Source organism: Prinia subflava, chromosome 3 (genome assembly GCF_021018805.1).
Source record: "Prinia subflava isolate CZ2003 ecotype Zambia chromosome 3, Cam_Psub_1.2, whole genome shotgun sequence".
Taxonomy (NCBI): domain Eukaryota; kingdom Metazoa; phylum Chordata; class Aves; order Passeriformes; family Cisticolidae; genus Prinia; species Prinia subflava.
Window position 1 is genome coordinate 20,762,278 of NC_086249.1, and position 26,574 is coordinate 20,788,851.

At 42.1% G+C, this 26,574-nt stretch overlaps 1 protein-coding gene across 3 annotated transcripts; it reads right to left on the minus strand.

Moving 5' to 3' along the window:
• LOC134549001 (ovostatin-like) lies at window positions 1–25,217 on the minus strand. Of its 3 annotated transcripts, XM_063394321.1 has the most exons (37): window positions 25,133–25,217; window positions 24,975–25,047; window positions 24,283–24,466; window positions 23,793–23,949; window positions 22,611–22,663; window positions 21,723–21,743; window positions 20,519–20,687; window positions 19,863–19,947; window positions 18,941–19,052; window positions 18,467–18,581; window positions 18,154–18,263; window positions 16,796–16,954; window positions 16,213–16,440; window positions 15,835–15,892; window positions 15,228–15,373; window positions 13,992–14,141; window positions 13,287–13,457; window positions 12,855–12,987; window positions 12,151–12,247; window positions 11,438–11,666; window positions 10,754–10,877; window positions 10,305–10,423; window positions 9,819–9,870; window positions 8,946–9,029; window positions 7,871–8,047; window positions 7,277–7,358; window positions 6,646–6,802; window positions 6,162–6,236; window positions 5,012–5,177; window positions 4,536–4,756; window positions 3,747–3,962; window positions 3,216–3,340; window positions 2,951–3,041; window positions 2,320–2,388; window positions 1,300–1,405; window positions 928–1,007; window positions 1–212 (listed from the first exon to the last, which is right to left on the minus strand). In XM_063394321.1, the coding sequence occupies exons 2-36, from the start codon at window positions 25,037–25,039 to the stop codon at window positions 940–942; spliced, it is 4,374 nt and encodes a 1,457-aa protein (XP_063250391.1). In that variant the 5' UTR covers window positions 25,040–25,047; window positions 25,133–25,217; the 3' UTR covers window positions 1–212; window positions 928–939. The 3 variants fall into 3 exon arrangements, with proteins under 3 accessions (XP_063250391.1, XP_063250389.1, XP_063250390.1); XM_063394319.1 differs by lacking the exon at window positions 25,133–25,217 and having other exon boundaries at window positions 24,975–25,084; XM_063394320.1 differs by lacking the exon at window positions 25,133–25,217 and having other exon boundaries at window positions 1–241; window positions 24,975–25,084.
• Window positions 25,218–26,574: the final 1,357 nt, after the last annotated feature.

Below are 26,574 nucleotides of genomic sequence, written 5' to 3' on the forward strand. Positions count from 1 at the left end.
CCCAGTGTAAAAGTGTTTATTGGTGGAAAGGAATACATGATTATGTTACAGAACTGAGAGATGTGCTGTGAAAGGAAACAGAGAATCAGATACTAGCTCAATCAACGCCACAGAGTCCCACTGTGATTCCTGAGGATGCAGTGGCCCTTTCCCGGACTTCATGACAGAAGAAAAAAGGGTGCTTGACCACTTGTTCAGCATTTATGGTGCTTCTGCAGGTGAAAATCCAAAAGAAAATAACCTCAATGAGAACAAACCAATAGCTGCAGGTTACAAAACGTGGGTATTTTTTTTTTCAAAATACAGGGTAGTCAGTTCTTTCTGTGTGAAACAGAAAAAAGCTGTACCAAGGTCTTGCAGCAAGCTATGCCTGGACTCCTCAGAAGCTGCTCATCAGATAGGAGCCAGCAGAATTGCTGTGCTGAGCAGGATGCAGACCTGACCTCCTCTACAGACAGGCAGCATCATACCTCTGTAGTTCTGACTAGTTACTACACTGCCTCCATGTTTCATGTCACCTTGTGTTCTCCTCTGATAATGTATTAACTGTTCAAGAAACAGTTTCTGTTGGTCCCTGTGGAAAACCTTGCTTGAGCCTGGGAAGCATAGGCTCCAGAGGGAAGACTTTCAAGGATGGACATAGGTAAATGGTTCTTTGGTATGTATCTGTGCTTTTGAAGAAACTTTGAAGGTATTTCCCAGCCTTTCCATTATTCTGCACTTTGGCTTTCACAGCAATGTGGTCCTCGCTTGGATTCCACTGGTGCCATGGGACAGGATCTGGCCACTGTCTCTGCCTGCTCTCTGAGAAGCCTCATGGAGAGTTCATTTCTTCAAGAATGGTTACTGCTCTACTCACTCTGCTTTTATTGCTTTATACTTCACTTTCTTATCTGCCTGTTTGGTTATTTTCTGGCTTTCACTTACCTTTTTGAATCCTTAGTCCATTTCTGCAACAACCTCTGCTTGATTGCAAGGTGATGAGTATTGAGCAACAGCATACTCTTCTGGAGAAGAATAGAAATGTTCTTGTTACCCTGGAGAACTCTTCATGTGCATTTCTCTGGAGGTGGATATAACCTATGCATGCTTAAATGGGAAATCCTTGAAATGTCCTTTATTCTGGTACATGTATTTTCATAACTTTCTCGTCATGCCTATTGGTCACCTTGGGCATGAGACCAAGGTCAGTGACGTGAAATGAGTCTCTCCCCTGGCCCTAGATCCATGTACTCCCCTGGCCCTAGATTCAGGTACTGATGGAGTTCAGAGGAGTGCTGGTGAAAATCAAAGACATACCTGTTTCATAGTAATCATAGATCTGCACAGGAGCTGGCTTGGGGTGGGTCACTACAAAGTCCTGCTCAACTGAGAAAGTGATTTCTTTCCTTTTCTTCTGTGAGATCTGGAATGGAAGGTCAGAGATCACATCAGTCTTTTTATTTGTACAAGACCATTTAGAACAGACAAGGGTGGTAACTGACAGGTTGCATATTCCAAATCCCACTGATGCCACATCTACAGATATTATCTAAACATGTTTGGAGAGTCCAAAGTGAAACTGAACTGAAAAGTTAATAGATTTTCTGTCCTGCTTGTATCACCTGATTCTGTAATTATTACATATTCTATTGCCAAAGGTGGAAAATTGTCCAAAGGGACTGAGTTTAGTTTTCCAGGATCTCCCAATGGTCAGGACAGTAAAGTCTGGTATTCCAATCCTCCCATTTCAGACGTGGACATTATGTGCCACCAAGAAACTGGGAATCAATTTACAATGTTCATCACTGGGGCATTTGCTTCTGTTAATTCTACAGTGCTCTGTGCAAATCATTTACAAATTAAATTCTGACTCAGGGATTAGATTACAAGTAAAATTTTGCAATGATCTAGTATAAGAGAAGCAAAGAAAATCTTTCCAGAGGAGAATGAAAACAGTGTTTCCTGTCTTGTTGGAAAGACCGAGATTTATAAGAAGTCTACCAAAAAGACATACACACAAGGGAGCCTCTTTTATGGTGATTATCTGCTTTTAACTGGAAGAAGAAAGAATTTTGATTAATTTCAATGTGCTTTTTTTTAAATTAACTTTTTGAATTTTTAGTTGCTGGTAGGACAAGTGTCAGTTTGAAGCTGTTTGGAAAATTGGGAAGTTACATGCAGTTTGGGAAGTAAGCAGCTTAGTGATTACAGTAGGAAACTGTTGAGGAAGAGAACAGGATATATGCACCATATAGGGTATATCCATATTGTGGTTATATCTATTACATGCTCTTTCCATCCTTTGTGAAAATCAAAAAGACAGTGACCAGAACTTACATTTTGCAGATAAAGGAGGACGTGATTTTTCTTGTTTTCTACTTGCATCACTGTATGACTGTCAATGAGCTTTGAAACAAGAAAATGGAGATAAATATGTTTGTAAAACATTACAAAACAAGTGCTGCCTCAGACCCTACTGCTCCATGTCTGCGGTATTCATTCTTCTCCTAGTCAAGTTTCAAGGGCTTGTAGTTGACTTTTAGAGTCAAAATGTTGCTGAATAGATGGAAAGGATGGACAAAAATCAACCACTTGACTTAGCTGGGGGTATGAGCTCTTTCCAAATGCACAAGTCACTGCAATTCACTTGGGGAATTCTGCCTGACTGGTGTGATCTGTGTTTCAGAGCTAGTCTGAGATGTTTCCCACCCTTCCCTTACCTGGGCAGTGCCAGCTCCCAGTTGCAGCTGCCAGCTGCTGGGGCTTGAGCTGAAACCCTTCCTAGATTTATGTATAGGAGTGTCTGTGTGTTCAAAGATCCCTGCAGGGCATTCCCTCCACCCCGTAATGAACAGTGCAGCCATGCAAACACCTCACAAGGTCTGTGGCTGAATGGTTCTTAACCATGCCTCTGGTTTTCTCCTCTGTCCCTGTGGGGAGTAATTTAGCCTTGCTCCTCTAAGTTTACCTTATCCAGGGACGACTTAACAGGAACAAAGCCAGAGAGCATCTTCACATCAATAATGACCATGTTGGAGCTGCTGCGTTTCCCCGTGTAACTGAAACAACAGAGGGCCTGTCAGAGGTCTTTTGGGAGGCTGTCTTACAGGCTGGTATCATCAGCATATTGACCAGCTTGTGGTTCTTAGCTTCATGAGCCGAAGTGAAAACACACAGCAACGTTCTCTGCATGTCTTTTCATCTGCCCAGCTGCTTTGCTGATGGCACATTACCTGCTAATGAGGACAATATCAAATTTTGCTGGTCTGTCCTGTGGGCAGGAAGCATTTGATGTCTGCACTGAAAGTACAAATCCAAAGGACCCCTCTGGAAGGTGAATGTTGTATCTCAGTGCTGTCTAGAAGAGGAAAAAAACCCTTTTGTTCAAGAATGCCAAAGGTTTTCTTTGCATTCCAAAAAACAAGTGTCACACATAGCGAATTTTTCTGGCAATGTTGTGCTTGGCTTTATGTGGAAGATCCTTGCTTACATCAATGATGAACACATAAGACTCTTTAACAATGAAGGTGCTTGTATCCAGAGTCACCTCCCAGAAGAAACCAGATGTTGATCAGAAAGGACTCTTTTTCCATGCCAGAACTCCCCAGGAGTCAGAATGTGGGATAGGGAAAAGAGTGTGTCAATGGTTTAGGGTTATCAAGCAATTAGGAAAAATAAAGAAAAGTCAGCCAGAAAATCATCAAAACAGTGGCTGTCTTGTATGCAAACCATGAGACCCAATGAAGAAGAAAGCAGACATTTACTTGCATAAGTACGCATCCACTGCCATTCATTGTCAGGCTGTACTTCCCAGGGACCTCTGGAAGGGGAGTCTGTTGCAGCAGGAGCCTGTTCTCATTGTTGACAATAAATACCTTCTCAAAAGGCTTTTTGGAAGTGATCTTGACTCCGTTTTGTGAAGCAGAGTTGTAGGTGGCCTCACCATAAGCAGCGAGTGCTTGAAGGGCAATGACTGTGTCCTGAAGAAAAAGAAAATAATAAAAGACAATTGGCTACACAGTGTGACCAGTGCAGAGGAGATCAAAGTCACTGTTGCAATACCAATCGCAGTTGCTTCTTCCTGAATTTGTGTATAATTCCAGGATTCCTGTACAAAAGGACCATTTCATTCTCTCATGTATGCTTTAGGGTAGGAGAATATCTCTCCTAGTACAGGGGTCTCAGAACATAAAATCTGAGCAGCAGAGTTCACTTCTAGAGTTTTTCATAGTGATGAAGCCTGTGTTTTCTGAGGATCTACGCAGAACTCATGGGTCATTTAACAGATGGGACTTGGCATTTTCTAGGGTCATCCCTGACACAAATATCTGTATTTATTGCTAGTCAAATTACTCTTGAATGGTTTTAACCTTTCTATAGTTAAGAAGAGAGGGAAAATATGTATTTCGGTATCCTAATATAAAGGTTTGGTTTCTCTCAGAGACAGCAAATAGAAAAGAGAAACAGGACTAGGTAGTCAGAGCCCTGCTGGAATCCTGAAACTGTGACCTGAGTCCTAGGACTAGCTGTGGAGTGGAGGGTAGTTCTGGCACCTGGGTAGATGAGAAACCTCCGTAGGGGTTCTGCTGCCTGATGATCCACTGCACAATCCCTGAGGCCTTTGTGAGATCCTCTTTGTTCCTGTTGGGTTTGTAGAGCAATGCCAACAACACGTAACTGGTGATCTCAACATCAGCTGAAGGGGCATGGTCAAGGAAGGAGGGAGACTCGTCTGATGGGGACCTCTCTTCCTGCTCCCAGTGCTGTGAGCCATCTGAATAAACAAAGAGAGGAACTAGTATTGATTACAGGTGTCATTGCTCTGTACTGCCTTGGAGTCTCACTGCATCCAGGGCTCTTCCTCAAAAGGACTCCCTGCAGATCAATGAATGCACTGCAGATTAACTCCACAGATTATTTGTGTGGTTTGGTTCATGTGCCCACACTCTCAGTATTGTCAAGATTAGACCATCAGTAAGATCTGTTCCATCTTCCCACTTCCCAGATTCCCCAAATGACTGAAACTCACCAACTTCCTTTGCTGACTTCTGTAACTCTTCAAGGAATGATTCACATTTTTCTGCCTTGCCAGCTAAGCAGAAAGCATAGGCCATGAGTGCCTGAGTGTAAACTTCACTGATATTCTTCTCAGATGCAGTCTCCAGACAAAAGAAGGCATTTCGGATTACAGGGTACTTAAAAACAAAAAAGCATATGGGTCTAATTCAGAAAAGTAGTCTTCACCTGCTCAAAAATTTGTTTTCTTTAAACTTGTTCCTCATCCTGTCACTATCACAGCAATGAGAATGGGACCTCAGCCTGTATAATGACTTCAGGGGAGAGAATGCAGAATTCGCCAAGGAGGGATTTTGCAGGAAACATCAAACAAATCAAGTAGCTTTCAGTGGTGTTCTTGACGAGGTTGATCTAAGTATTTCACAGATAATTCCTTCTGCTTACCTCCATGATAATTATTTGCACTGCATTTCTATGGTTAAGTTTGCTGTCTTGAACAAATCTAACTTAATGGTTTCTATCCTCACTGACTTTGGTGTAACTTTAATTCTGTGATGTTATACTAGGCTTACACCCACAAAAAATGTTCAGCTTGACTGTCCTCAGAAAGGATATGAAAAAGTGGAATCTAACTTATGTATTGAAGTCTAACATCTCCTCTCTAGTCACCTTTGTACTGCCAACTTTTTGAAAAGGACAGATCACCTTTTGCTCTGATGGACATTTGTTTTTCCAACATATCTTTTAGTTCCATTTTTTAGACTTTATAGATTTACCTGCAACAACTTACTTTTTTGACTGGGCTGTCTTTGAGGCTAAGCCATAGTCTATGGGTTACTACCTGTCATGTGTGGGTTTCTGCCTGTCAAGTATTTTTATTGGAAACTAAAGGATATCACTAAATGTTTTGTGTCTCGCAAAGAGAAGATCTAATCCCACTGAGGTTTGTTCAGTTTCTGCTCAAAGACTGGTGGTTTAAGAGGTATAGAGATGGGGATTTGCTCTATCACTGCAACCAGTGCAGATACACAGCATGGTCACCCACTATGGGAGCTCTCTCCCCCTCTTTCTCTCTCCTTACTACCTAGACAATTTAGCAGATTCTGGACTCCAGGCAACAACTGGGGACCAGTTCCATCTGAATATCAGGTAAGTCTCCTTACCAAACTGGAGTGCCCAGCTTCCAGCATGGCAACAGTGATGTAGGCAGAAAGCGACAGCTCGTCATCGACTCCTCCCTGAAAACAGCATGGAGAGAGGAATAATCAGTAAATGCCATATATGAGAGCCTTTAAAAATGAACTGCCATGCCCCAGCTCAGAGAGTGTGGGTAGTTCTGGAGGTAGCCCAAAGACAAGGAGAGCATTTGCATAGCTCTTGATTAGTTCACAGGAAGAGAAGCCCTTTGCTATTAGGTCCAAAAACAACACTCCTTCAAGCTTATAGTCCTGTAACCCTATCTCAGGTGCACATAACATGAACAGTAGGTGTACGAAAGCTGAGCTGAAAATAGTCATTAGAAGATGTGGAGAATTAGCCCTTGGAAGAAGACAGGCATTTGGAGCGAAATATCCTTTGTGGCAGTAATAGAAAAACATATTCTTAATGAAAAAATATAAATTTGACCAAGTAGTAGTTCTCTGCTACCTTCAAGGCATTGTTGAAGAGTGTCCCAACACTCCGGAAACAGCCGTCTAGCTTCTGTTTGCTTGACAGCCACAGCAGGGTTTGAGACTGGACACGGTCATCAATATAGATTAAGCGACCAGCTCGTGCAAATGATCTGTACACAAAGGCAGTGAGCCTGCAAGGGAAAGATGAAGCTGTGAGGTGAGCACTGGAAGAAAGAGAAGGAATCAGTCCTCCCATTCATGCTGTTGAAGAGCATGAATAGTTACAGCCAGCGTGTTGCTGGCTTGCTTTCTCTTTGTGTACTCCTCCAAGAGAGAATAGTTAAAGGAGCAGTAGCTAGATGGGCCACGGGAAGGATGCCCAGCACACTCTGTGGCTGATCCTGTCTACAGAGCACCACAGTGCAAGGGGTTTCACAGGAGACAGCAGGAGTATGAATCAGAAAGTCAGCTGGGTCTTTGGGGATCAACTTCTTTTCATGCACCCCACCTGGCAGAGGATGGAGAGACATTTCCTTTAGTGCTTTCCGACCCCCAGTCCTAGACAGCTCTGTACATCTGATCCAGCCAGTAAAGCTGCCTCTTGCCTGCACCATGGTAATTGAATGCAAATTCATGTCTGAGCCAATCTGCTCCCAGTCACTCACCAGGTGTTGCCTTCTTTATCTCTGGGGCCAAAGATGCTGTAGGACCCATCAGGATGTTTGTATGACAGCTGCTTCTGGTAGCCTGCAAGAATATGGAAAAGGAACTATTCTTGGATGTAAAACAAAACCCTATTTTGTTTGCTCACATATTTGTCTGAAACCACAGTGGGAAAGAATGGAAAGGCAATGTATATCTAGCAAGCAGGAAGGGAGCTCTAAGGGATCCTGTAAATGGAAGTATGGAACGTCTTCTCTTGCAGAAACACTAAGAGAATAAGCAAGCTCTCTCAGCTCTATGCTCCAACTGAACATGCAGGATCAGGATACATGCTGTGCCTGAGTGGGAAAAGAGAAGGGGACTGAGAGACGAAACCTTAATGAAACATGGCAGTTGAATGTCAGCAAAAAGGCACAAGATAAGAAGCTAAAGGAAAATAAAAATATGTCTTGTTCAGGGCAAATCCTTGGATCACTGGGCTGTGCTACAACTGTGATGCCATTGGCCGGGGTAGCCACGCTGCTGCTGCTGCTTCCACTCACTGGCCCTCAGCAGGAATTTCAGCACACATTGCAAGGGAACCACAAAGCTCTCACCGCTCACTAAGTATCCAGTGGCCTTGGATTTGATCTCCTCACTCAGCTGCCCTGTCTTGTTCAGATAGTCCAGGACGTAGATGTTGGGTGCAAACAGGGCCATGTTCTGTTCCCCACAGCCAAAGGGCATCTGGAGGAGCTGGTGCAGGTTCTGCATGGCAGTGCCCATGATGTCACCTGGGGAAGAGGAGATGAGAGGGGGGTAGTAGCACAACTCATGGCCTCTGAAATGAACAGTATTTTCCATTCCACAGCCAGAGTCCTAAAAGCCTAGCAGGGTTTGAGAGCCTTCCAAACAAACTTGAAATTCTCAGGGCCAAGTTCTGTTCTGCATTGCAGCCAACAAAGAATCCCTTCTCGCCTCTCCTTACATAGTCTGAATTGCCCTTACCAGAAACACTCCTTATTTCAGTGCCACTTCAAGCAGATACTTCTTGATGGAAATGAAAGGAACTTACAGGAAACTTCTATTTCCAGAGGATGGAAGGGAATAGCCAGAGCTATTTATTGCAAATATTTATTGCAAAATTAACAGCTAATGCTGCAAAGGGACCTTGATAATGCAGATGTATCACAGAGCACCTCTTAACTGTTATTTCTAGGAAAGGGAGCAGACACCCAGCAAGGGATTTCTGGAATGAGCTTCTAAAAGTCACCAACTTTTAGATTACAATTACAAAACAAGGATTTTATGGCTAGTGAGTTGTGTAACCATATCCATGTCCTGAAAAGACTGAATAGATTCTACTGGCACCTCTGATTTGTAGGTGGTTGTGTAGGAAAATGCCATACTAGCCTGAATCTGGCTGAGGACATAAGTCAGAACTGTGCTGCTATTTCAGAGAAAGAGTTTCAAATACACTAAATTTTAACAGAACAGTGAAGAGTGATGCAACTGATAGTTAAACTTCATCTCGTTGATGCAGAGCCCTGCTGGACAAGATCAGAATCAGTCTCTTTTCTCAACAGTTTCCCACACTAGGAGTGGAAATTCACATTTTGAATCCTGAAAGAGCTTTCATGTTACATTTTCTATATTTTCCTTTTTTTAACGTTTTATTAATTATATATTTACCAACAACAGAAAAGGAGGCTCTGGCTGATCCTTCCAAAACATTTGCAGGTAGCTCTAGAGCTATATCTTGAATAACTACATCATCTGTGGAGAAAAACATTTGTCATTTATACAGGAATACTAATTATAACAGTGAAATGCTCCTGGTACAAATTGCACAGTACAAAATTTCTCACAAGAGACAGCAATAAAGCGAAACTCACAGCATTCACCAAGAACATGAAGAGAGAAGGGGACACAGCAAAATCAAAATTGTGAAAAGTAGATCAAGTGGTGTAGTCTCTGCCATTGCTCAGTAGAAAACAGTAAAACAGGGTAAGGTTGGTGCTCACAGGTTGTAGTATCTGTGACCCTTGGGGATTCCTTCAGTGACACAGTTGGTAGAGCTGGTTGGTGAGGGTCCAAACAGATTTTTTGCCTCTTTTAGGCCAGTCAGGAAACCTTAGGAGCTGTTTGCTGTCAGCACTGAGATGGTGTGGAAAGCAACATTACAATTCCCTCTCCCAGTCCCACTAGAGGTGAGAAGCTGTAAGCTACAGGTATCCATGGAATAGAGGACAGCAGTCAACATGAGTGAATGAAACACAGGACATAATTTGCACAGAAAGATTGTGTCCCTGTGAGAGCTTCATAGCAGCCTTCCTGCAGCATCTGAGCACATCTGACCAAGGCACAGATGCTGCCTCAGTGATATGCACCAGACCACACAGGAATTTGGTAGCAGGGAACGGAACTATTACACTCATACTAGCTGTCATATGGACAACTCTGGGAAAAAGGGAAGGGAAAACATCAACAAACACTGCAGGAAAGAGTGCAGCCTCCAACCTTCCTTTCAGTTTTTCTGAAGACAGCGGTATATAAGACCCTTACCTTCTGTACAAATTAAGGAGTTTTGAGTCTTTTCCCTTCTGATTCCTTCAGGCTTCATGGAGATAGAAAGAAGAGACACATGCAGTGGATGAGACAAAAGCATGCAGAAGAAACTCGGTGAAAAAAAAGCCACCCCCTTCCCCAACCTCCTACATCATAAAACAGGTGGATTGAAGCAACAGTTTAAAAGTTCATGCATGATGTGGTTGCTCCTAAAAGGGAGATCACATCAGATGGAGTCCCTCATTTCCAGTTTCTCCTCTGCATGAGGGAGACACGCACTTGCCAACACCCACTGATCCTCATGGGAGAGAACATCAGATGGGAGTGGACTTGGTCAGACTGAACAGCCAAACGAAGGTGGAGCCATACCAGGAGTTCTTTAGAGAACCTGAAAAACTTTTACTTGCTTTTGGTACCTCTGCTGTGTGTTAGTTTCCTCATGAAAAGGAGCACAGAACAAACAGTAAGAGCTGTCAGCAGTACCTCAACCAGCAGTGTTCTGATCTGGGTGTCCCTGTAGTCAATACTGATGTTCCTGGGAGCTTTGTCTCCACAAGCTTCACGATCCTTGGTCTCTGCAGTAATGCTGAACACTACATTACCTTAAATAGCAGCAAAAAAAGGAAAAAATGTATGTCTACCATGCAGGATGATTGACAAAGTAAGAAATTTCATCTGCTGAATAAAATGAAGTAGTTCAACATAATGAATGGTCAGTCACTGTAGGTGAGACATATGGGAAGACAACTGGGCTCTAAAAATGGCAATGATAAACACACTGAAGCTGTGGAGAAGCTCTTTAACCCAGACATCTGGAAAGAACAGTGGTGCACAAAGCTCTCCAGGCTGGAAAAGGATTAAGTTTTTTTCAGGTGAGAGATAAATTAGTATCAATCTTGGAACAAAAAATCAAGTAGATTCAAAGTACTTACCAATTACTTTGGGGAAAATATTCCAGACATAGGTCTTTCTCTGCTTGGCACATACACATCTGTCATCCTCTGGGGAGAGGAATTTGGCTTGATAATCATGGGAATCCAACAGTGAAACATTAATCTGAGAACAGAAAGAGTAGTGTAATGGGAGGAAGATTTTGTACCATATTGCAAATGGTGCTTTATTGTCAGAGGGGATGAGACACTGTCTGCTCACTTCTAGAGTTAAGTGCAGAGCAGATTTAAGGCCTCAGATGATGATGTTTGATTAATCATCCATCAGATGTAACCTGAACAGTTTTCCCTCTTGCTTCTCTCAACTGTCTCACTGCTAACACAGGATGTTAAGCATCCTATGCACACCTGATTCTTCAGGAAAAGGCCTCAGTGAAGCCATTGGTGGCTTGCATAACTGTGGATGGTGAATGATACTCTGCAAAGCACTTGTTTATTTTCTCTATGGATCTTGAGACAGCTGCTTTACAGACCTGCCCTAGACACAGTTGACAATATCTTCCTTTGCTCTGTACTGGTTTCAGAGGACAAATCCAGTCAGGATAATCTGTTGTCAGCTAGAATGAGCAGTACCTCAGTCAACAGCAGATCCAGCCACCTGCACAAATCATTTTGATGCAGCTTCTGTGGAGATGGGGTAAGGTCTAAGAATGTGGCAGAACACACCTTAGTGCACCGGTCAAGGTAGTTGAAGACAGTGGCCCTAAGCAGAAAATCTTCTCCTCGTATGATAGAGTATGGCAAGGTCAAGTCAACAAAGAAAGGCTGCAAGGCTGTCAGGGTGGCAGGCACAGACATGCCAAATCCAGCCAGCTCTTCCACACAGAAAGCACTGGCTTTCCATTTGGTGATGGTGTCAGGGATGGTGTATGAGATGCTGGCTTTTCCCGTAGAGCTGATGGGATGAAAGGATGAAAGTTTTAGAAAGGGAAAAAATTTGGCTTCTCAGTAGAGACAAAAAGTTTTGAAAACCAGAACTACCCTTATTCTATCTGCAGAAATCCCATGTAAATCCCTGGAATTTATAATTTGAGAAAACTCCATTTGAAAGTTCTTCTGCCCGTCATATACTTGAGTTTGGAAAGACAACTCAGAGTTCTTGCTCTGCAAAGCTGTATTTTAAATAGAGGTGTCCTTCTTCTGAGGAAGAGAATATGACTCATGGTGCACACACTGTGGGAACAGGTGTCTTTAGGGACATCTTTGGTAATTTGATCATGGAGAAGAGAGGGCCATATGGGCAGCTCATAATTTAAAAACTAGGTCTTCTGGGCCAAAAAGGAAGAAGAGTTGGCGAGGCATTGCCACCTTGCAGACATCAGAGAACACAGTTAGTAATTCCTAAAGCAAGGCAAAGATATGAAAGAAGCAGTACTCACTTAATTGGAACAATATCCCAAATCCAAGCTTCAGGAAAGAATTCCCGAATAGTCTCAAGGATGAGTCTCCTCTCTCGTTCCTCCCTACTAGCTTCAGCTGGTAAGAGAGAATGAGAATTTGGTAAAACCTGTCTCATATAATGGAGATGCCCAGAAAGGACAGGGTTGGATCTGCATGGGCCAGCATGAACGACAGTAAGTGTTTTACTATTTCCCTTCTTACTGAGACTATACATAATGCCACACAAATATTATTAAATGTTACTTATATAACCCTTAGTTAGGTATCTGGTGTCAAAGGAAAAAGAAAACACTGAAGTGTTTCTGTCTCTCATGAGCATGAGACCTAGGGCTAAAACTCATGTCACTTGGCCCTTAGCTCTGATTACTGTTCTCACTCCCACAGAGTTTTCCAGCTAGCTCTGGTCAGAAGGGAATCAATTTCAACAGTGTTAGTTTCGTTAGTTTTTTAGTTAGTTCCAATTGCCAACAATTCCCAGTGTGAAACTGGACATGAATCAGAGGTGTAGACCTGAAAGACTCTTTTGGGCATTGGGCATTAGCATAAACTGTCTCATTCTATGCCAGGCCAATATTTAATATCAAACCCAAAGTGGTTAATGAGTACTGTCCATGTCTGTATAACAAGAATACCTCTTCCTTGAAGGAGATAGGTAAAATCTCTTTCCTGTCCTTTGTATTACCTGAAGATTTGACATGGTGTGCAGAAGCCACGTGTCCCGCATTCACCACGTATGGTTGACGCCTTACAGTCTCACCAGTGCATACAACTGGCTGCCGAACCTTTGAGTTGGTAAAAAATTTAATTCCCATATCCTGTAAAAAACAGATTTTAGCGTTAGCTGTAACCACACTGTAGCTGAGGTTTGTTCCATTCTTCCCCCTTTTGCATTACTGTGTTTCCACCACAGAGGTGCCCAGAGACGTGTGTAGAGACTTTTGGGAGACTTGTGTGTGCTGGAAAATCACAGTGGGCACCAGAATCAATTGAGAATAGAGGTCAAAGAGGAGAGTTTGTCATGTATGAGTTTTACTAATAGGGTTGTTTGCAGAATCTAACACTACATAAGCAGAAGCTCACTTCAGCATATTTAAGTAACGTACAGGACATTTACCCTGAGGAACTGATACACGTCTGGGCCTAATCCAGACATTACAGGTGTGTAATACAAGCCTTTGTGGAAGATGTGGTCAGATGAGACACAGGGCTCTTGGGAGTCTTCTTCTAGATTGAACCCATGGAAGATGTAGCCTTGAAAGTCTTGTAGGGGATGCAGGCTGTATACCTGTGAGGGGTGAGGAAACAGGAACTGTGTGTATGTAAACATCAACCTTACTTTACTGTCAAATACTGCAAACTGCCAAAACTGAGATGACAGCCTGTTTGAAACCATGCTGTGTTTCCTGGGCTGAGAAATGGCTGGGATTAGAGGGCAGTGATCAGTGGCACAAAGTCTAGTTGGAGGCCAGTGTACCACAGGGTACTCCAGTACCAAGTCTGATCTTGCTCAGTATCTTCCTTTATGATCTGGATGTTGCAGAAAGGGCCTACCCTCAGCAAGTTTACTGATGGCACAAAACTGGGGCACAAAATGCTGGAGGGTTGTGCTGCCAGAGACCAGGTTAAACTAAATCCCACATGAAAGAGGACTTACAATCCACAGGAAACAAAATTTGTTTATTGCGTACTAAAGATGGGTAATGACCAGCACATGCCAGAAGCTGTAGAGCTCTAACTCAGGCTAATGATCTCAAGTGGAGACACATTGTAATGGAGGAGGAAGAAGCAGTGGAAGCTGACAAGGCATTTGGCAGCTTACCATTTCCGTGGACAGCTCTGTCTCTGGCTTGAGGAGCAGCACGCTCTGATCCACTGCCCTCACAGCACAGAAGGAGTTGGCAGCAGCTTCAATGACCAAACTGACACTGGAAGCTGGGTGCCTCTGCTTTTCAGAGAATTCCAGGTGGACCTGAAATTCATCAAACAGGTGTTGGCATGGCTAACCCGTGCTGCTTGGGCTGCTCTGTGTGTGTGAGTGCAGGGCAAGGAGAGTGGAAGGATTTTCTGTTAAAGCACAAAAGATCTGCCTGGACAAGGATGTCTGGTCGCCACTGAAGCTGTTGACCAGGCCTCTGTTATAACAGGGACTTAGGGAATAAGCACACTTAGAATCCTGTGATAGCTTAAATGAAGTCTACCTCAAGAGATTTAAACCAAAGTGTGATTCTTTTGCTGTCATTATTGAACCAAATCAAACCTTGTTATGACTTGACTATGTGCAATAATCCCGAAAATGAGCAAATAATATTTTTCCTAGGTCCATGGCCCATGTTAGCAGACATATAAAACAGATTTTGAATCTATTCAGAACAAAATCTATTTCACATTTGTTTTAGATTAGAGGAAAAAATAGGAGGGGTAACTAGAAATGGATAACTAGAAGCATTTTGTTTAATGTAATTTTGGTTTGTCTTGTTCTATAATTTCATGCATTTTAGTTTTTAGGAGCTAAAGATTAGAACAGTCTTACTGCTGAAATGTGAGTTTATAATGATGAATAAAAATGTACCATAAAAAAAAAAGAGGAAGAAATACTTGAACTTTAGAGTGCTCTTTTGGCTTTCTTTTCTATGTGTGTGTATTTAGTTCTGGTAAACCTAAACTGAATTTCTCAACAGAAAAGTGTAAAAAATTAGATTGAATGATGAAGTGGGATAAGTCTAAAGTGTGTTCACTATGTTGAGGAACAGAAAGTCTAAGAACCGAATGGAACACCAGTAGAGTTTAAAAGAGGCAAAAATAATTTGGGATTTATATGGGTCTCCTGAAAAGTTTTTAATGTTAAAAGAAGATATGTCTTTTGACTATAAGGCCAGGAGGTAGTGGTAGAGGAAAGATAAAAGGCCAAAGAGAAAAAGGAAAAATGAAAGGAGTAATGTAGAGAGAAGTGGAAGGAAACAAGAAACAAAACTGGAAATCTCTTGTGGATGTATACACAAAGAATTTGGTTTTATCTGACAGCAGGTAAGGCTTGCTATATCTTAGTGCCTCTCACCTTGTTTTTGAAGCACTTCTCAACTGGCAATTGGACACTGTCTGCCACCAGCTCCTTGTCAGGGTGTAAGGTGTACACCAGCAGCCGAAGGGCTGGAGCCATTTTCTCACTGACCACAAGTGGAATGGTGAAAGTGCCATTTTGGCCTGTTAGGAGAAATAAAGGCACCAATAAGGAAGGAATAGCAAAGATCTACTGTAGCAGTAGCCAAACTCAAGAGGTGCCACTGTACCAGTCAGTGGAGCTATCTGGACTTAGATGACAAACTGAACAATTTTCCAGGTGACAGGCCTGGGTTTAATCCAGGAGGTCACAGATTTATTGTAGATTTGAACACGTGGCCCTATTCAGATAGGACCCTAAAGCAAACACTCTGCATTCCCTATGTCATCCTTTGGGAAGATCTGTAGAGAACACTACTTGACCAATATCAAATTAAGTAATTGCTGGACTAAACCTGACTTTAGAGTTGTCTTAGTGGTAGTGCTACTATCATGCACACAGACATGGGTGGAGAGAGATCTGGCCCTCCCTATAGCTGTTGTATTTAACCATCTGTGTGTTTGTTTGTTTTAATGCAAAAATATGGATTGGCAACTTAACTTACCAGCTTGGATATTAACTTTAACTTCCCCTGTGAGGACAATCTTGCCTTTTGCCATGCCCTGTGCAGAGAAGATTAAGACATATTGGTTGGCAGAAGTCGGAGAGAGAAAGCAGCAATCAGGTTCATTGTGCATTGACAGGACAATCTACAATGAGATCATAAATGCTTAAACATAAGCCTTAGGGCATGCTGAATGCTCCCACTGCTGCTGCTGGGGACTCTGTTGCTGGTCACAAAGTAGAACCAAAAGGAAGGGAAAAGGTGGACAGAGAATAAATACCATGAAGAGCACTCTTTGCTGTAATTCCTGTGGAGGGATTGACAAATAGCTGTCCAGTAAAGCCCTTTCAGCAAACCAACCCACAACATCGTACTTACCACGTAGTAGAAGTTCATGGTGTTGATTCTCTCGTATCCTTCTGTGTTTAAGACATAGTGCACAGTGATCATCCTCTTCTGCCCACATTTCAGCTCTTTCCACAAGGGCTCAATCCTCACAAAACTGCTAGTCCAAGAGTAGAAGCGCTGGACGGAGAGAGACGCTTCTGGGTAGTGAGGCTCTATCCAGCCTTCATAGTGGCAGTGGTCACTGGTTTTATAAACTGCCTGGACAGGAAAGGGAGTGGAGAAGAAAAGGAAAACAAACATGTATCACTGGGGAAGTTGTCATCACATTCTCACATCAGAATGGTTAGTTCACGTAATGCATATTTGTAAGAATTGCATCTAAAGGCAAACTGGTAAAGAAAGAGCAGCCTTGCATCAAGCCATTGCATTGCAACAACTCAGATGTTTTCCTCACTCCTCTTATGGTAGTTTTTGAGAGCTCTAGACCATGGAGAAAGATGAAGAAAGCATATTTTTATGACCAGAATTAAAACCTCATCCCATCTCTTTTTGGGTTCAGTTTGAAAGCAGCCATCTCTCTCTTTGTCTCTGTTCAGCCTTGGTTTGTACTCACTTTCAGACTGATCTCGGGATCAAACATTTCAAATGTGTCAATGATAAACTCAGCAACACCATTATGATCCGTGGTGAAGTTGTCTGTATTCTTGTTATTGACAAATAGCTGAATAACCTCATTGGTAATTGGAGAGTTGTTTTTGTTTACCAGCTTGATCTGTGAAAGGGAGTGAGAAACATGTTGAGTGTATTGTCTTTTTGTATGTAGGTACTGATATTTTGCACTCCTTTGCTCTCCAAACACAAGAATTACTTTTTCATCTTCCTTCAAAGCAATACTTGACAACTCAAACGTCTCTCTTCACTTTCTGGCAACTATCTGAGCTATCTTATGAGGTTTGGAGCTGGACCTTCCTCAGCATCTGTCACAGCACTGATAATGTCCTTTTGTGGAGCAAGAACTTTCATGTCTCATCTCTTTCCTCATCAGTCCCTTCTGACTATATAGTTACAGTTTAAAAACATATTTTCTTTTCTCCCTCCCTTTTTTCCTTCCTTAGTCTTGAGAATCTGCTGCTGCTGTTTTCAGTGTCTGAAAACCTTTTCTCCACATCTTTGTTTTCAACATTTTTCTAATTGTGTCTACACTGTCTCTGCTGTTTAGGTGTTAGACAGACAGACAAACAAGCAAACAAACAGCAAAATTACAGATCCCATTAAGTAAATGCTGTGTTGCTGGAAATGAGCATTCATTTTTATTTTTTTAAAGAAAAAGAACAGAGTGGGAATGGGAACTAAATAAGAAAGTTATATTTTCCCTTTACTGAGGGGAATAAAAACCACCCTTGAAAGACAATCTTGTCTCCTTTCGGTGAAACTTGTCTCCTTTCAGGTCTCCCTTATCCTTCCCTCATTAACAAAAGCAGAACTGAACGAGAGAGATTTATCCCTACCCTTTAAACCACTGACAGAGTTATGTGGGTATTGTCATGAAACAAAATAATGAAAAACCTTTCTGAGACAGAAACTGTTGTTATTTCCTTGATTTTTTTTGTGTATGTCTTAATTTCCTTTCCCGCTTTCTTCCCTCATCCACCAGTGTTTTTATTCATGTCTGGCTGGCATGTGATGATCACTTCTGAAGGGAGAGGCAGTGATTTATAGCAGGCTTAAAATGCAAGTTAGAGAAATGCTAGCGAATGAATTGTTCTGATTTGAAGTATTTCTGGCAGGATCAAACTCAGAATAAACTAATAGTCTTTAGTATTCAGAATTACCAGTAGGGCATTGCATGTAACTAAAGAAGACTGGGGAGAACATCCCCACTCCAAACAGTCTCCTAGGTGTTGCTATCATTGTTGTTATGTGATTTCCTGTCAATCGTCTTCAATAGAAGCCCTCCAAGCTCTTGCTTACCCGTCCAAAGTAAGGAATTCCTCTTCTGTAGTGGAGATCCGCATTCTCAAACTGTATGGTGCTCATCACCCGAGTTATGGATATAACCTGAGCAGCTGTAAACTGCAGGCCTGGAAGACATGCCCAGAGTCATGAGAAGATACCCTTAGTCCTGCCCAGAGCATCATCAGACTTTGCCTGGAGAGGATCACTGTGCTTGTACAAACGACCCTCCCCAGGGAGACATTCTTGTACTCCGCAAACAGAGGCTATCTCCTACTCTCCCTCTTGACCACACCACTTTTGCTCTTTCTGTCTGTCTGGAAGGGATCACCTGTTCCTTTCTCTGTCACAGTGGCTTTGACGTCAAGGTTCCTCACGTAACCAGTGCGGTGTAACTCAAAGATGTCGGAGCTGAAGACCTGGGAGAGGCAACCATCTGTCTCCAGCTGGACAGGGAAGAAAACAAATCCTGTTGTCAAGGACCACAGCTTGCAAAGAGTGTTGACAACACACAGGACCCTTCTTTAGTGAGTGGAGTCTTTTCCCAGTACTTTTAATGTGATTTATACATGTTTATGGGAAACTGAGTCATGAAGAAGAAACATGTCAATCCTTCAGACCTGCAGGAAACCAGGAAGAGAAAAGAGGTACCCTGACCTCCTAGCTAGTCATACAAGCAAAGAGATGAGTAGGGCAGAGAAGCATCAAAGAGAGAAAGCAAAGTGTGATGGGCAAAGGGAGAGAAACAAGAACACAGAAGAGAGGACAAGCATGAAGAAGAATGAATAATAATTATGTATCATACATTTTTGGTAAACAATTGACAAACTGGGCTTTTCTTGCACCTCCCGTATGAATCAAAATCCCTGCACACACTGAGCTGGACTTTCCCTTCAACAGGCTGGCCATAGGTGTACCTAGGGGAAGAGGAAATAACATCTGAGGAGGTCTACGAACAAATGCTTGAAAAATAATCTTAAGCTATTGGTGCAGGTATAGATCCAGAACAAGAAGTGAGCTGGGAAGCCAGAGCATGGAATAATTTCACAGGTTTTTCCTAAATCTCCTTCTTTAACAAAATAGAAAATACCATTCAGGAATCAAAATTAGGGTTTTTTCACACTTAAACCTATGAAACAAAGCTACAACTTGAATATAAAAACAAATAGCCTTATAGACATAATAAACAGAGCTGGCTACTGATCAAATTAAGACTTGTCTCCAATCTCCAGCTTAAACTGCAGTTCCAGGTTCACTGAAATCAAAGCAAAACTCCTCATATCTGCTAGGAGATCAGGATTTCAAGTCTGGATTTTAAATTACAAGATCTTGGTATTAGTATAAGCAAGGTCCTTCTGAATGACCAAGCTTGGAGGGGGAGTTAGCTGAAACAATAACCTCCTCACTAGAAATTAATGGTGCTCTGCTTTATGAAGGTCTCCCTTGGAAGTGGGTTGTTGGAAATGGATACATCCTACTTTACCAAAAGATTTATTACTCTCAAAAGGTTTATCCACCTTGTAGAACACCGTATGGAACTGAATACTTATACAATTAAAAAAAACACTCAAATAAATGAAAGCTCCAATGACCAAGTCAACCCTCACCAACCTCTTCTGGGGCCCTACATATTTTGGCTTCTTCTCTAAGCCCTGGCTCTTTCCCCAGTCCTTGAGGAGTTCTTCCATTTCAGTGTATTCCCTAACAAAGCTGCCCGTGGTACTTACAACCCACAGACTTTCACTGTGAATTCCGAATCCAGGACTGTAAGGCTTTCTGGTGCAGTGACTGTGACATCAAACTTTGGCAACACTACGATAAAGAACAAAAAGGAAAAAAACCCAACACTGGCATAATGTAAATTTGCAGACCCTCCTAAGATGAAAGCAAAAATGAGGATATATCTCATTGTTAGTCCTAGAGGGAATGGGATCTCAGAACTGCGGTGGCAATATGGTTAAGAACTGGTCTGATCTGAAAAGGCTTACTAAAGTATTTCTGCAACACTTTGAAGAGAAGACAGGAGTTCTGAAGTGAATTCTGTGATGTCTAGATGCCTTGCAGTGTTTTGGTGAAGAAAGTTCATAGATGGGACATAGCTGGGAAAAATTTAGTTTGTCTCACTGAAATTTGCAATCAACTTGCTGATTTCTTATGCAGGTTATTTTGCTGGCTGAGTGTATGAAAAATAGTAAATTTTTCTCTTTTTTCTTTTACTTTTCTCTTTCTTTTTTAATCTCCCCAGTTCTCATTGACAACTAATTGAAGCTGCATTTGCCAGGAAGCTGTTCAAAGTTGTAGCAGTCAATAAGGTAGCTTGATATAGAGGGGTCACCTCTAATAATGTTTCCTATGCTGAATAAAAAAAATGGGTGGCATTTACCGTATTCCTCCACAAGGAATGAGTGATTTGTTTTATCTCCTGACTTCTTTGCTACAATAATTTTGTAGTTCCCCAGGATAGGCTCTTCAGTGAGCGGGAATTCTAGCTGAATAATGTTCATCTCCGACTTCACGTTTTGCCACTGCAGGATCCTGTTGCCCCTTGGATCCTGAAGAAAAAAAGAATGCAGACTCACATTTTTTTTGTCTTGGAAATCTTTTCCTACTAGCACACAAAACAAAGAAGAAAACAGAGCAGGTTGCTTTAACACACTGGAGAAGCTGCTTAATGCATTTGCATTGACTTAAATTGCACCTTTGTAGTCTGATTATTCATGTCGTTATTAATGTTGTTAGAGTCTCATCTACTGTTCCCAATTTAGGCATGCTCTGCCAGCCTACTTATTAGTCTCAATTGTCAGGGAAAGTTGCATAATACTGCTCTTTCCTGCTCTTTAGTATATGTTGTTCTAGATTTGTGTCAAGAGGGGAGAGAGAGAAAATCTTCTTTGTGCTCTCCCTTCAGCCAAGTTTATCCCACACAAATCTTGGCCTTTAGCAACCCCAGCTTTTTTTTCTGGCTGCCAGAAGAAGGAAGGAAACCTTTCTTCTGCATTCTCTGGGGTGGCATTTTCCTCTCAGTATATGTTATGCTAGCTAGGCTAAAGAAAACTCATTCGCACCATTTCCTAGACTCTTTACAGCAACCACTGGAAGGAAAACACGTGGAGGGCTCAAAAGATGTATGCTCTCACTGCAAGGAAAATAAAGTCCCCTGACTTCACAATGTAACATGAAAACTTATAAGTATGCTGTCTAGACATGAACTGCAATTGTTTTAAAAATCACCAGAAAATGCCATGAAAGTACTGACATAGTTAGTAGTAGCATTCACAACCTCTATTTGTTCGCAGTTTTTAGCAGCACCAGAGTTACAAAAAGATATACCCCAAAATAAGTTGAGCAAACTGGGGGAAGGAGAGGGGAATCAAAGGCAGACATAAGAACACTACAAATATTGACTGCTGGAATGATTATAAATGTGTTTCCATGTCAAGCTCAAAGAGTATCCTTGTTTTCTGTGGAGTTTCTGTTAATTTCTGCTGGTGTACTCAGCAGCAAGATTTCTCTGTGTATGGACACGTTCAAACCCATGTAAGGACATGTGCCTGGAGTAATGCAGTACAAAGACAAAAATTTCTTACCTGAATTGCAATCAATGGGTACTGAAAGAGGAAAAAACAGAATGGAAGAAGACATTAGGTGCTTGAACAAACACAAATTCTTTTTCCTCAGGACTGTGAGAAGTCTATAACCATTAATCATAGAAGTCTATGACCATTAATCAGAGGTCCTCCTCTCTTGTTTTAATCAGTTTAACAGCAATTTTACTTGCATAAGAAGCTTCCATAAAGCAGAGAGATGAAATGAGAATGGTGGGACAGTTTCTGATCATACTGGTTTTAGTGCAATCTCAGAGCTTACGAGTGAGCAGAGTTATAGAGGTGCACACAAACCATGATTTAGGCTGTTTATTAGCATAATCATCTTTTTCTATCACTGTGCTATCTCCTGCATTACAAGCACATGTGAAGACCCTTCCATTAATTTCCTTATGCACTATGAGCATGAAGAGAGACTGCTGGCAGTAGAAAGAAGACCTCTGAGGAGATAAATAATTGTGGCAGCAGCTTTCTCTTTAATTTCCCCCATTTCTAAAATGGGCAAAGTGCCAGGTGGATGATTTACTGATGCCTGCAAGCAACATTTGCCTAACTGTAAGAGCAGGAGACCGAACCATGGGCTTTCTGGTCAGAGCTAAGATAATATCTGTGGCAACAAAGTGCAGGGGGGCTTGAGCCTCCTTCCCAGCAATAACAGAAGGTGTTGTGTCAGGAATTCAAACTGCTACACACTTGCCTTCTTCCCTGTGACTCTGATTAAGTAGTGGATTACAGCATGTGCTTAGGAAATCAGGTTAATTCTTTGGAATTTAGTCTCTGCAACATCTCACAGCAATCCTTTATGCAGAATTCGAGAAGAAGTTGTCTCCCAGTAATTTTAAATACAGGGGAGTATTACTGGTCACTCACCTTCTCCTGAACAGGTTTAAAATTGAGATCCAGGGAAACAACACGAAACCTCACTGGAAAGGCAAGGAACAGGGTGTTAGCACTGACCATAGTTTATTTAGCTCAGCGTGGTATTTTGCATTCGGTAGTACTTCCAGTTTCACAGGATCTTCCAACAGTCCTGTCTGCACAGGATGAACCTAATAAAATGCATCTAAAAGTAGAAGAACCCTATACAGACTTTGATTAAGGGTCTTTTCCCTGGCATCAAGTTCTTGTATTCTTTCATAAAGGTTTCCTTTAATGTTAGTCATGAAAAGTTTACTTTCATTAAAGTTTAGCCTCACAGAAAGGAATGACTGAACAAATAAGAACTTACCTTTTCATAATTTGATTTTGTCTGGTGCTTGCTCCAGCTCAAAACCAAGCCATTTGACCAACAAACAACCCATACTGGACACCTTGTTGGCATCAAATTCTAACTGGTAAGCTGTTCTTCATACTATGTATCTATGTAGACAGAACTCAGCCTAATTAAAGTAAAACCAATCTAGTCTAATGGCAGCATTATGTCACTAATCTCTGGGAAGAAGTCTTCTTCTGTTGTTTCTTGTCGTGTGTACTAGAAACCTCAAAGCCTAGAAATGAATTGAGGAATGGATCTAGAAAAATTGAGCTCTGCTTGATGGCCATGTGAGAAGCATGGATAAGGGGATAGCATAAGTGCAGGAATACAACCTGAAAATCTAATTTCCAAACACATTGTAGGTCAGAAGGTAAATAGCATGATTTTGTCTTTAACAACTTATAATTCATTTTAAAGTAACCCATTTCACTCTTGTTTTTTGGACTATTGTGATGCTGACCAGCACCACAGAGGGAAGTGTTGTTTTACGCCAGGTATTGATCTAATCACCTCTTCTCACTATCCTGGCCTGTCATCAGTAATGAAACAGATGCAGTGATAGCTTCTGTCACCTGAGAGGAAGGGATGAAGAAAATAACAGAGACCATGGGATGACAGTCTCCTGACATCCTGAAGATGATTCCCTAAGCTCCACAGCAAATAACTGTAATAGTTTTAACAGAACCTCTGAAGAAACTGCCTAGAATGTAGCTCAGCCTGAAAAACTCCAGACAGGGAAATTCTGTCTGAAGAAATTGCCTCCTAAGGCCCACGTTATCGATGGAATGGACACTCACCAGTCTGTCCTGGTTTGTAGATGGGTTTGTCTGTCTGCACGAAGACAATGCTGTCTGTGTTCCAGATCATCACTGACCTCCGCTCCTCCAGGCTGACGGTGGTGCCCTTGGCAGAGAAGGAAATGAAGGCCAGTGGTGCAGAGTGGGCAGGAGGAATCTGTGAAGAGACAGGAAAACATGGGGAGGTTGTTAGTCTTGAAGAGATTTTCTCCAGAACCTGTAGAACAGCAATGCCTGTGGCTTGGACTCCTACAACAAGGCACAATCTCACTTCTACCAACTTCACCACCTTCCTTGGGCTTTTTCTTATTACTTATGTCTACAAAACATGCCTCCTTGTCTGTTACCATGTTACTCTCCTATGCTTCCTTTTCCCTTTAACAAGTCTTATTTCTTTCCGTGTTTGTTCCTTTCCTGTGCTCTCTGCTTTAATTTTCTTGTCCCCATTTACATTTCTTTTCCATGGGGACATAAATTAAAATTAACTTACCTTGAACTTGAAGCATTGCAGACCATTGCTTGCAGTCATGGTTTTCTTTAAAATAGTGGTATTAACAGAGCTGTATTCTAGGATTACTCTGACGGATACTGTCTCGTTGAGGTTAAAGAACTGCAGGCAAACCTGACCTGGAGAGTCATTTTGGAGGACAGCAGGCACCATCAGGACATACTGCCTGTAAAATCCAAACATCAAGGTGATCGCATTCATATGTGAGGGAGAAACAGCCTCAACAGGATACAGTAAACACATAATACCATTATTCTTCAGTACCCACAAATTACTTTAGATTAAATAGGACAGACTGCCAGTGCCCCTCACTCTGTCCTGCAGCTCTAAATTAGCCCAGTCCATTACTGCCCACAGCAGTATTGCCCCCAGGTCTTGCCCTTTTGCCCTTTATCTGAGCCCTAGGCCCACCTGGTTTTAGCAAAGCACCCTGCTGTCCCTACTGCTGTTGCCTTTTCTAGACACATGTCAACTTCCATGGAAGTTCTGCAATAGGTTGAAGGTCTGATCAGATTAAATGAGAACAATTAGCTTGCCATCCCCATCCTGCTTTGGCTCTCCAGATATAAAAGATGAGCCCTGGCAGTATTTAATTTTTAGATAAAAATTGATAACATTGATTAGCCTTAAAGCCTTTTCAGAAATACTAATAGTAGTAATAGGGTAGTTCTTACGGCTCGGGTTCCTTTGCAGCTGTTATGTGCCAGAGAAGACCAGCCAAAAGAAACTTCAGCCACATTTTTCTCACTGGGAGACAGAAGAAAGAGATAAGTTCTCTTCCCATGAAACAGTTCCTTGCCTACTAGTTTAACAGCTCTGCAGCATTCCTCACCCAGTGCTCCAGAGGAAAGGAGTTTTCTCTTCACCTCCTCCCTGGCACCCTCCTTTGATGTTAGTGCCTTTATAACTGCAGCAAGGGGTGGAGATCCCAGTCTATTCTACTCCTTGCAAGAACCTCCCCTAAGACTACTGCAACAAAAATCAACCCACCATCTCCAGACTGTAACATTTCACTGCACTTCTCTGAATGTCTGCATGAAATGCATTTAGTGGTCTTGTTTTCAAGGAAAGGGGCTTTGGGTTTTACACTGAGACTTGTCACAGTACTGAAAAGCACAAAATGACTTAAACCCGAGTAAGTCTGTCAAACCAGATTAACATTTGAGGACTTCCCCCATTTTTCTTGGAATTCACCAACTGGATTGGCAGTCTGGGTGAAGTAGTCCAATTTTCCATACTTTGTCACCAGATTCTGGCAAAAATAATACACTGACTTCTCTTTTCCCTTGCTTCATAGGTATTTTGAAAATTAACTAAATGGAAAAATAGAGAAGCTAGAAACAGAAAGAGATCTAAAAAGACTTAATTACTTCTACCTTAGCCATTGAACACTTGGCAGTGCTGTTGAAGTTTGATTAATTTCAGCTCAGAATTAGCCAGTTGCTGGGTCTATGGGAATTTGTTAGTTCCCCAGGTTTCCAGTTTTCACACCTGTGTGGAAGCTAATGGAGCTTTTTTATAAGGGAGAAAGAAGTTCTTTTGTTCTTTTGTACTCTGAAGAAAAAACAAAGCACTCAGGTGGGCTAGTCCCCACAAGAAAAACAATGCTGGAAAGCAGTTATTTGAAAACTGTAAATAATTTTTTCCATTAATGTTGGTACTGGGTCCATCTGGCATGAGGTTTTGAAGTCAGCTTTCTTCACAGCAGCCTGCTGTGCTTTGCATTTGAGGCTAGAACAGTGTTCATGACTCAGCAGCGTTTTGGCTCTTGCTGAAGAGTGCTTGCAGAGTGTCAGGGCTTTCGACCTCCCCCACCTCCCAGAGAAAAGCCAGGAGGCTTGGGATGGCCAAGGGACTGTGAGGGGTCACAGCCAGGACAGATGGCCCAAACAGGCCAAAGGGAGATCCTGTGCCTGCCATATGACACCATGCTTAGCAATAACAGGTGGGGGAAAGGACGAGGAGGGACAACGTTTCTGGTAACAGCATCTGTCTTCTGAAGCAACCACTACCTTTACTGAGGCCTTACTTCTCAGGGAGTGGCTGACATCTGCCTGCCAATGGGAAGCAGTGAATCAGTCCCTCTGTTAGCTTCTCTTTCATGTGCACCTTCTGCTTTTAAAACTTCTGTTATTTCAACTCACTAATCTCTTTGACATCCTTTCTGGAAAATGGGGGTGAGTGAAAGATTGGGTGGCTGCTTGGCTGCCAGAGAGATACGGGTCCAAGGGCAGAGTACCTGTATGGGAGCATGATTTTCTCTAACATACTGAT